The sequence below is a fragment of the Gavialis gangeticus genome, unplaced genomic scaffold (assembly GCF_001723915.1).
Source record: "Gavialis gangeticus isolate Ggan-Ray unplaced genomic scaffold, GavGan_comp1, whole genome shotgun sequence".
In the NCBI taxonomy this organism is placed as follows: domain Eukaryota; kingdom Metazoa; phylum Chordata; order Crocodylia; family Gavialidae; genus Gavialis; species Gavialis gangeticus.
In genome coordinates, this window is record NW_017729029.1 from 16,485,677 (window position 1) to 16,497,398 (window position 11,722).

The window sequence follows — 11,722 nt, forward strand, 5'->3', positions numbered from 1 at the left end:
CCCCCCGCCGCCGCCGCCGCTTCTTAAGGTGGAACCCGCCCCGCACCCGCTGAGGGGACTCGTCCCGCCCTGCAGCGGGGTCAGCTCACCTCGGACGGGCTCATCCCGCCCTGGAGGGGACTCATCCTACCCTAAAGAGGTCTCATCCCACCTTGGAGGGTCTCATCACACCCTAGAGGAGTCTCATTCAGCCCTGGGGGGTCGCATCCCACCCTAGAAGGGATCTCATCCCATCTTGGAGGGTCTTATTCAGCCCTGGAGGGGTCTCATCACACCCCAGAGGGGTCTTATTCAGCCCTGGAGGGTCCCATCACACCCTAGAGGGGTCTCATCCAGCCCTGGGGGTCTCATCCACTCCTGGGAGGGATCTCATCCCATCTTGGAGGGTCTCATCCAGCCCTGGAGGGTCCCATCACACCCTAGAGGGGTCTCATTCAGCCCTGGAGGGGATCTCATCCCACCTTGGAAGGTCTCATCCCTCCCTGGAGGGTCTCATTCAGCCCTGGGGGTCGCATCCCACCCTAGAAGGGATCTCATCCCATCTTGGAGGGTCTCATCCAGCCCTGGAGGGTCTCATCACACCCTAGAGGGGTCTCATCCAGCCCTGGGGGTCTCATCCACTCCTGGAGGGGATCTCATCCCATCTTGGAGTGTCTTATTCAGCCCTGGAGGGTCTCACCCCACCCTGGAGGAGTCTCATCACACCCCAGAGGGGATCTCATCCCACCTTGGAAGGTCTCATCCCTCCCTGGAGGGTCTCATCCAGCCCTGGGGGTCTCATCCCATCTTGGAGGGTCTCATCCAGCCCTGGGGGTCTCATCCTACCCCAGAAGGGATCTCATTCCATCTTGGGGGGGTCTCATCCAGCCCTGGAGGGTCCCATCACACCCTAGAAGGGTCTCATCCAGCCCTGGAGGGGACCTCACCTCATCTTGGAGGGTCTCATTCATCCCTGGAGGGTGTCTTGTCCCTGATCCTCACTGCCATGTGTTTGTATTTTCACCCACCTGCATTTTGCACACTGGTTTCTATTCCACCCAGGAGAGCACACGAAGCAACAGCAGACTCTGTCTATGCTTGAAGAAGTGCAAAAATCTAGATTTTGGTTCAGAAAAGATACCTTTTATTAGACCAACGCCAAAAAAAAAATTCTTTTTATGCCTGAAGAAGGGTGTTTGTGCCCAAAAGCTTGCAAACAACAGATTTTCCAACTATTTAGTTGGTCTAATAAGAGATATCACATTGGCCCAAAGAACCTTGTCTGCCTGTCCCCTCCGCGAAGCTTTCCCAGCTCAGCCAGGCCCATGCCCCAGGCCTGGGCAAACCCAGCTGTCCCCCACTCAGCTAGATACACTGCCGGTCTGGCTAGGCTGGGAAGACCCTGCTCTCCTCCGCTCTCCCACACTCAGCTAGCAAGGCAGCCGTTCGTTGCAGATGCTAACCCAGCAGAGGCAAGTACACCTTTCATTTGAAAACCCTGCGGTCAACCAATTTAAATAGATGTCATGCAAGGCCCAGAAGATACCTGCAGGCACCACCTACCCCAGGGCAGCAAGACTCATCAAGTCACGACTTATTCAACGACCCAAACATCGAAGCCTGTGTAGCCCTTCCTTTACTGATTAGCATGCCGTGAAACTGGGAAATAGCTATTTGCACACACAACATACAGAAAAATCAGAGCCTGCAAAGAGAACCTGGCATTATATATTCACAGCGACGAGAAAACCTCTTTCAAGATGTACAAACACTGACGTCTTGGTGCCCGTCACCAAAAGTGTCCTTAATGCCCACCGACATCTTTAATATCACATTCAGCTGCAGCCAGCAGTTGCACACGTGTTATGGCTTAAGACCTGACCCGGGAGCCAATTCATACTCAGTCAACTGTCTGCTTCATTCGCTGCTTATTATCAGCCGGGTCTGCAACTCCGCATATCTCAAATTCCTCTTTTTATTACAGGGAGAGACGATGACGATACCGACATTTTTGGAACACCTCTATTTACCTCCCTTTGTAGTATGGCCAGCTCAGATCCGATGTGTTCACTGAGCTTTTTGGTACAACTTCCATTTACTATATAAATGGATTCTATATGTAGCAATATAATACTATACTGCAATTTTGCAAAAGGCTGAGCAGTGGAAAAAGGTTACTTCTGCGATTTGTTCACTATCCAATGGTATAAAATATATGCATGGAAAATTTATGTTAAACATTTTCTTCCGTTGTGTGCACGCATGTGCACTTCGTAGTTTCATAGATGGATGTTAGGGGGAGCCTGTTCCAAACCCTCGGCGCTCAACTTGTAAAGTTTTTCCTTATGTCTAGTCTGAAGGGATCTTTAATCAGTTTGCGCCCATTGTTTCTGGTCCTGCACACAATTTCTATACATGCTTACATATCCACAGAAACCGATACATATCCAGTACATACAACATTCACGATAGATTTTTTTCCGATTATACATGTCTCTTTACTTACGGATGTGAACACCCCCACACAGAGTGAAAGTGGTTTTAAATGTACTTTGCAAGATCTAAAACTTCCAAATAAAAATAAAGTGATAATAAGATACATTTGCAGCTAATAATCAGGACACCCTTGTAGAAATGTGGGGTGCCAGATTCTTTAAACCTTCATCTCACAGATCAGGGCACTTTTTTTTGACTAAACTGCATGAGCAACCAACTAAATGCCCGAGCAACTGAAACATCGAATTAGGAACATGATCATTTCTGAATTTTAGTGATGTGAAAAGAACCAAAGAAGTACCTTCAATTAAGTCCCTCGTAAATCTGGGCTTCTTGTGTCTTCAAACTTGGGAATATAACATGCGTGCCAATTTAACGCATTAAATCAACATTTAACTGTAAGAAAGGACTTACTGCTATCCTTTGGAGAGTCATTTTAACAGACGTCCATGTGTCCAGTCTTCTATCCAGGATTAGGATAAATTTGGTGTCAGATTCATGTTGACTATGAGATAAGAAAATACCAAGTGGCTAGGTAAGTGAGAGCATACCTTTGCAGTCACAGGAATAAGAGAAGGCAGGTGAACACAGTACACCTAGCCCTTTCCACAAGCACCAACATTTCATTACAAAACAAAAAATCATCTACCATGAGGTTCAGAAAGAAATTCAATGCGCTACCTTTGTTGTTATCCCACAGTAACCTTGACTTTTGAAACAGGCAAAGCTATTGCTATCCATTGGCAACTTCATTTGTATTTAAGGATCAGATCACCAATTCCCTTATGCAACCCTGCAAAATCCCAGCTTTAATAGTCGAGGGAGCAGTACTGTATCAGTAATGCTACACTGTTGGGGATGACATGTGCCTAAGGTAAGGTTTTTTTTTCTCTACAGTAACACCCAATCAGGGAATCTGTTTTCAACTCCTACATGGGTTTAATTTGCAGATAAGACACATCTGAAGCACGGCCTGCATGACAAATTGGATTCACAGCTGTAGGAAGGCAATGGAGCAGGGCGTTTGCAAACAAGTCCCTGGGGATGTGGATATTCACAAGTCCAAATGCAAACGGGGTGTAAAAAACTCCTGAGTTTGGCATAAGCAGCTTTAGATTTTAATGCTAATTATTTAGGACTACTACATGGTGGTCAATATTTGGCAAGCTGGCTTTCTTTTAAAAATAAGTCACTTAATATGGCAATAAGATATACATTAAAGGGATGCTCTCTCCCTGGCTTTTATGCAATACTGTCCTGTTTACCAATATACCTAAAATAAATTTGTGCTTGTGCCAGACAGGACAGCATTAGAAGTCTTCTTGCCATATAAAAGCAGCGGCATAAACTGCAGCGCATGCATTCCCAAAATTGCCCTGCAAATGTGACGCATGCCTTCACCTTCAATGGTCGTTTCCGAGATCACGGTGAACTCCTGGGCTTGGCTTTATACGCTTTCAGTCCCCCCAGTAGAAAGAAGAAGTTAGTGTGAGGTTGTATGTGGCGTGTGCCATTCATTGAGTTTAAACATAAAAAACAGATGAGGTGTCTCCAGGTACTTCTGGAGTATCATCTAGAGCTCAGCAACATTTTGACCAAACGGTCCCCTCAAAACTTCAGAAGATTTTTGGTTCAGTTTGCCCTGAAACAAAGTTCCCCTCCCACCAAATTTTTGGAACGATCAATAAACTGAAAAAAGCCCCAAACAAAACATGTCATTCACGAAAGCTGCATCACGAAGAAAGAGGGCAAGAAATGCAAAGGAAAAACTAGAGGAATCAGGCAGACTATATCATCTTAGGAGTCAGCAAAAGCATATGAAGGAATCGCAGTTTGAAGCATCGCAATGAGCTCTAAACCTGGGACTCTACAACTACTTGAGGAGCAATGGGCGCATCTACATGACACGCTTAATGCGCAGTAGCCTAATAACACTGCACAGTAGTGTGCCGGGCAAAACCTGTGCTAATATACTATTGTATGGTACTATTAAGCTACTGCGCATTAAGTGTCATGAAAAAAACCATGTGCCGGTGCTACTGCTCAGTAACTGTAGTCACCCCGCATTTAATTAAGCAAGTACTCAATTAAATGTGTAGTAACTACTGTGCATTAATGAACATGTAGGTGTGCCCAATAAGGACACCAGACAGTCCTCCCTCAACCTGCTAACTTGTTTTTACTGGCTTCCCTCTGGGCAAACAGCACAAAGTCCCGGACAGCCCAGACGTCCTGTAACCTGATGCAAAAGTGGATGTTCCCAACGGAGCCCGTCTTTGGCCATTTGCAGTCCAGGGCTTGCAGGTTTATCAGGTTTCCAGCCCGATGGCAGTGCTTTTAGCTTGACACTAAAACCAAATCAGTGCATTCTCCCCAAGGACTGCCTGGTGCTATTTCATTTACCTCCCATAGCATGAATCCTCCTGGAGAAGGATAACTGCAGCGAAGCATCAGCGTGCTTCCTCCTCCTTTCTAATCATCCTTACTTTTATAGTGCAAACCCAAGCTCTAACCCCTCACCATCTGCAACTAAACCGGTCTCTGAGCCCGTACAGCCTCACTGTAGTCAAAGCAGATACATTCAGTCAAAAACCAAGTAGGCTTCCACAATGGCGAGAAGATGAGAGAAACATGCATTCTGAGCCGTTCCCCCTGAAATGCTAAATAGATGTCTGAATCATCACGCCCTCATTGATTTCAATAGGGTTTGACCAATTAGGAGTAAAATATGGAATAGCGAATGGTTTCAGCGCTTGTATTTATTTGCAATACCAGCGCAGAATGGCAGATGTTACATTCAGGAGAAAACCCTTGTGCAACCAATTATAGAAATGGCATAGTGGTAATGTACAGTCAGATGAAAAACTGCAGAGGGGATGAGCCCTGCTCCTACTGTAAAGAGGACGAGAATAAAACATCATCGCTGGACACGGAGCTGCCTGGCAGGGTAGGAAGCAAAGGCAAAACATCCGAGCAAAGTGTGAGAGAGGGCTGGGGAAGGAGGAGGTGAAAGGACGTGAAGGGACGATAATGAGAAGCAGAAAGAACGAACAACTAGCAATCCAGATGCTGAACATGGGCAGCTGGTTGAAGATGAATCGACATGCATGTGGTGGCAAAGGAAGGGGTGCAATGGGGGAGCTAAATGCCTTTATTCCCTTAAATATTTCACTCCCCTAGTTGCAATTCTCTCACTCGGGTGCCTCAAAATATTACCGTAATGACTCTGCAGCAGCATATCACTTAAGCGACGATACATACCTAGGCTTAAGCAAAGCTCTGCCACAAATTATTATTTTAATTGGGTAAATTAATGGTATACAAACAAGCTGGCAATTGATAGAGACAGAGTCTCCTTTTATTATATGATTGGAGGCCTCATTTACGCAAATGAGCACGACGGTTACATCTGCATTGCACCAGGTGGCACTGGGTAGAGATACCTGTGCAGGTGCCGAATGAGCTGGTATGTCTGCAGCAGAGTGCAGAGAGACTAACCCAGGTCCCAGAAGCAGCATAGCTGCACAAGCATGACTGATTAGCCTAAGTGGAGCACTGCACTGCACTGCACTGCACTGCACTGCACTGCGGAGGATATACTGCTTCCAGGCTGCCAGCCAGCCACATCAGAACAAGCATACAGCAATGCCCTGTGCAGTGGAGACGTCCGCTCCGGCTCAGCATTACAAAGCCATTCGGCTCCTTCTAATCTTTGTCTTCTACCTGGCTTTGCAAGTGGAAGTTGCTCACAGCAAGGAAGTGATACCCCAGATCATGCCTGACACCCGATCTGGTGGAAGCCTTTGCCAATGGGCAACTGAAGCTGGAAAGTAGTGCCGTACCTTGGGACCGAAGTCAAGTATGTTAAGACTTTTGTAAAAACCTCTTCGGACACTTTGTTGAACTCAGAGTTTTCTGGAAAGGTGATTATCCAGCCATTGTCTTTCCCTCGGCCACCTAGAAGTAACAGAACAAGCTTCTCTGTAACATGCCACGCAGTGAAACCCCCTCCCCACCGTGCACAATTTAAAATGGAAAATATTCATCTACCCCCTGTAACCATTCATCTTGGCACATTAAAGACAGAAACTGGTCCTGCTCCTTTTGAGCCATCCGTGTGTGTGTGCATCAGTGCGTGTCTGGGAGAGGAGTGAGGGCAAGTCAGGACTTGGATGCACATTTGTGCCCACGATGGGCACGCACATGTAGGTACATAGCTGCAAGGCCAGTGCGCAGCCTGGTGCACATGCATGCGTAGGTGTCCATGCTGCAGGAGAGGTAGAATCGCTACCTGGAGGGAATTGCCAAAAAATGCCACTGATGCAGCTAAAACACTGCCACTTTGGCACACAACGGGAAACAGAAATCCACCCTCGGGGCTTACAGTACTAATAATCATGGGATTTTAAATAAGACTCTGAAAAGCACCCTTCTCTAAGGAGCTCATTGTGAGCAGGATGGAGTGAAAACTAAGAAACACCCCCAGATCAGTTTTAGTTCAGTATTACAGGCCAAATTCTAGCCTTCAGCACCAATGCACAACTCCCACATGTGCATTAGATACTGGTTCTTTACCAGATATACCCCTTAATCTCCTTACAGCACCTTTTGGATGTGATAACAAAGAAGCCAGGAACATAAGGGTAAGCTCATGTGGATGACACAACTATATTTCAGAGCAACAGACTTGTTTGCTTGGGAAGTGTAGAGGGAATATTTTATAGCCTAGCTTGGGGAAGAAACCTAAGACCCTCTTTCAAGCCAGCACAACGTTTTAACAACACTACTTCCAGTGGCCCTGGAGACCACCTGATATGTATCTCCCGTACAGCATCCTTTTGCCAAAGAGTGAGCCAGTTCATCCAGGGTATTTAATTACCTTGCATGGAAAAGGTGAAGGAAGGAGTGCACCGTACTCACCAGAGAGGAAAGCAAACTCTTTCAGCAAATCATCGCTGATGTCTTTTGCACAAATGGGAACTGCGGCTTCTAGAGAAAGCGGGAGCAAAGCAAAGTAAATATGTGGTTAGTAGTGTAACAAGAGGGAAGTTATCCTCCACTCACCTCTGCCTCACGAAATTAAACACTGAAAGGTCACACCCAAGAATAGTTTCCCTCGGTGCATGTAATTTCTGCACTAAATCAATTCAACCAATGATCAGTCATGTTAAAGGTGAATAACCAGAGTGTCTTATTACCTTCTTTCAACTGGACTACAGGGGATGGTCAGCCTGATCTTTTTCAAGTGGACTAGTTTTATTTCCCTCTTCCACAAATCCCTCCGGTATTTCCCAGCACCACCAGTACAATGAGCTTGCAGGTTGCTGCGGGTAGCAGAAGTGGCGGAGAATGATGCATGAGAAAGTCTACTGGGCATTTTAATAATGTCCTGCTCCTTAATGTTGTAACATCCAAGTTCCTTAATGAATGCACAGCCAAAGCAAATAAAACTGAAGTCGGCCCAGCTGATCTCGCATGGCCCAGTGCCACATGCATTAGAGAGATGATTGTCCTCATGTCCAACGATTAGATTTCTAAAATTAAATAGGGGAGGCTGCTATAAAGCCACCTTTAGCATATTGTGATTGTTGCAATACCAGTCTGGCATGTCAGCATAATTTTATATAGATTATAGTGTGAGAGAGAGAAAGAGAGAGAGAAAGCAGGCATGCACTACCTAGATTATCAGGGCATAGCCAATGATGGCTAAAAATCAAAAATACTCAATTTGCACTAGTCCAAACTAAAAGAAACATGTATATTCTTATATACTGCAGGTCCCTGACAGTGTAAATAGGATGAATGCATGAAGCTGCTCCTTCGAAACATTTGAGCCTGTGCCCTTTCTGACATTGCATGCCTGGCTATTTTTACTTTCATTCACTGAAAGTGTCCCGTGTGTTCTCAATGACTCAGGACTTCATCTCACGGGTGTCATTAGAGAAATTCTGTTGATTTCTATGGGATCAAGGTTTGGCCTCATTACTCTTGCTTGCTTTTGCAGAGTTACTTTGACCAGCTTCTATTAGCACTGTCATTCATCAGAGGACGAGTCAAGTGAAGAGTTTGTCTTTACATCCGTTTAATAATTGCTTCGGGTGAAAATAATTTCATATTGACCAAAGCACAACATTTAATAAATTAATAAGCACTAATACAAACCCGGGTCTCTGATCAAAAGATATGATGCATGCACAGCCTTTGGAATAGAGGAGGCAGGAGACAAAAGTTCAAGCATCTTCTTTTGTAACTTGGTATGTATTGCATTTTTCTGCACGATCTGACCTCACTGCAAAACGTTATCCAATACATACGCATGGCAAAAGTCCTACTTATTGAGGGATTTGTTTATGGAGACGAAAGCATTTATATTACCCTCCTCAAAGACGCACAATATACTTCAAAAAATCAGCATTTTCAAATAAAACGCCACTATTTTGTTTCAAGGATCCAGATGTGTTTCCTAAATTCTTCCCAACAAATGAGGCAGAAGGGGAAAAATCAGGAACAGCCCGCAAGTTCAGACTCACGTTGTGTATGCTCAGAAGTAAAGACAGCTGATTATTTCTATGACCCAGAGAGCGCAAGAGGCACTTCACAGGAAAAAAGCATCGTCTGTGCCCCAATGAATTTAGCACCTCGGGCCTGGGTTGTACAGCAAGATCCAGCAGCACAGGGATCAGCTTTCCCCTGGCTCCCGCCTCCATATCAGGCACTGCACATGCAAACAAAATAATGCAATGTTTGCCAACTTAGCTATGTCAACATGAAAAAAAAAACCACGATGCAGGGTTTCCGTGAGCATGCATTAAACAGGCAATGTCTTCACTGGGGTGTGTGCTTCCACTGAGAGAGCTGGCCCACTATAAGATCCTACTGGAGACAAGACACGAGTAGTTTTTATGACCATGTAAGTAGTCCAAGGCAAACATTTGGGGAGTCGAGAGGTCGGCACAAGTCGTTCACTGCAAATCTTCTCTAGGTAATAAACTGCTGTGCATGAATCACAGCAATCCCACGTAATGAAAATAACACAGCAAGCAACAACAAACGCACACGGCGTGCTCCCGTGTCGTGGAAGGAAAGCACAGGAGGAAAGTTGGAGTTATGAGAGAGAGCACTGTTTAGCGACTGGGAGTAGACCGAAGGGTGGAGACAGAAGCACTTTAAACCATCCCTTTTTAAGAGTCAACATTTCACAGGAAACAACTTACTCATTTGCGTTCTTGAACTGGGCTACGCGCACCACGCAAGCCAGCGGACGACGCAGCTGCTCGCTGGGAACCGGACCCAGGTCTCCCACGTCTTGGAAGAGTCACCCTCCCACAGGGCAACATGCCGCTCAACAGCATGCTGCATTTTTCGTGCTCCAAGAAAGGTCCAAACACTGTCCAACACATCCTCCCATCGCTCCTTGAGGTCAAAGCCAAGTAACTACATAAAGCCATATCTGCTAGCCACTGAAAGTCTTGGCCAGGGCCATCCAAAAGAGACTGCTGGCCGGGACATTGTTTTGCGCTCTTAAGACTCCAGCTTTGTTACCCTTCGGGAGCAACACACCAACTACAACCGTGCCACGGGACAAACCGACATCCCCTGCCATTTGTGAGAGCTACGAAGAGAGAGAGAAGGGTCAGTCGTGGAGAAGGACGGTGGATGGGGCTATTAGAGAGAAGGATGCGGCCTGCTGCTGGGAAGGACCGGGATGGGTCTCTTGTTGAGGGCTCGGATGTAGAGACAGATGCTGCAATAGGCACGGAGACCGCAACTGGGGAGGGATGGGGGGAAATCAAACCCTTTAAGGCATCTCCAAATATCACATTAGCCAGCCTCATCTTTGCTTCGGGCAAAGCATTGCAACCAAGAGACAGGTGCCCATGGACCTGGAGAAATGTGGGCAGTGGAGTCGAGCATCTTCCCTGCCCAGGGCAGGGGGTCAGACTCGATGACCCAATAGGTTCCTTCCAACCCTAAAATCTATGAAGCCTCATTGACATTTAATGGGATATAGGCATCTAACTATCATCTGTGCTGTTGCCCATATCCCTTTGAGTTACCTACATCTGCTTGCCCCTACCAGCCTTGGAGATCTGGCAACGAATCTCTCTGTAAATGGGGCTTGCTGCCTTTTGAGCTCTCAACTGGACCATATCGGAGCAGCACAGCTAGGAAATAAAACCTAAAAATAGCAACCTGGTGTAAAGCCCTTTCCCCTCAAGAGCATTACAAACTAGAGCAGCGTTGAGGCAAAGCAGCATGCCCCTTGCATTGAACTGGAGGAGGGAAATGCCACAAATGCCACGTCACTGATGCTCCAGTGTGCGCCCAGCTGAACCTCTTGCAAATCCTTCCTAGATGCAAAAGGACAGACCTGAAAGCATCCTCTGCCACCGGGAGTGGTGCTATGGCACAGGGATCCTGAGGACACATGAAATCAAGAGGGAGGAAAAAAACCCAGAGATCTTTACTCTGCAGAGAGAGAAGCAGAAGAGGAACACGCCGCTACAGTAATAGAGAGAAAGCTATTTTTGTCCTAGCAGGCTTGCTTGGTGCAGGCCAGGATATTTTGCTGAGTCCTCATTTTTTTTGCCTGTATCCCAGAGGGACATTCGCAGAGATCCAGGCTGCGAGGCTGGAGCCCGTTCTCCGAAATCTTCCTCTTCAATGCGGTCAACATCCACCTGCCTCGGCACTTTACAGAGACTTTAAATCAGTGTCTAGATTTTGTTAGGGGCTGGAAGGGACCTCACAAGATCATGGGGTCCAGCCCCGCTGCACTTGGGCAGGAAAGACCGCCGGGGTCAGATGAGCCCAGCAAGGTGGGAGTCAAGACGCTTTTTTGAAGAAAATGGTCCCCAGTCAGATAAGCAGGCCTGGTGGCTTATTTATGCCTTTGCAGCTGGTTTGCTCTGCCCCCCCCCCATTGTCCCCTTTCCCTTCTGGCCTCCCGTGGCCCACGCCACCTGCAAACAGCAGCCGCGCAGCACGCCTGCCCTGCTGACATAACAACTCGTTACGCTGTCTGCTAGCGATCCCCGGGTTTGTGGAGCTGCAAAGGCAGCACCACACGCATTGAGTTTTGCAAGGCTGTATTTGAGGGCCGTCGCAGCACTAGGGGAAACACCGAAAATACAAACGTTGGGGCATCCGGCTCAGCCTCTCCATCATCAGCCCGTGCCAGCTGCAGCATCAATAATCCAATGAAGGAGCGCTTGCCCGATGGTCAAGGCCCACAGTATCCTCTTGG

The 11,722-nt window shown here is 46.9% G+C and overlaps 1 protein-coding gene across 1 annotated transcript in view; it reads right to left on the reverse strand.

Moving 5' to 3' along the window:
- Positions 1-9,693, reverse strand: part of MCF2 (MCF.2 cell line derived transforming sequence) — an 84,214-nt gene extending 74,521 nt beyond the window's left edge. Inside the window, exons 1-4 of the mRNA XM_019521024.1 lie at positions 9,690-9,693; positions 7,396-7,464; positions 6,318-6,432; positions 2,890-2,980 (exon numbers count right to left, since the gene is read on the reverse strand). Of these exons, the coding sequence (XP_019376569.1) occupies positions 2,890-2,980; positions 6,318-6,432; positions 7,396-7,464; positions 9,690-9,693 (279 nt within the window). The remainder of the gene's footprint in view (positions 1-2,889; positions 2,981-6,317; positions 6,433-7,395; positions 7,465-9,689) is intronic.
- Between the last annotated feature and the right edge of the window lie 2,029 nt (positions 9,694-11,722).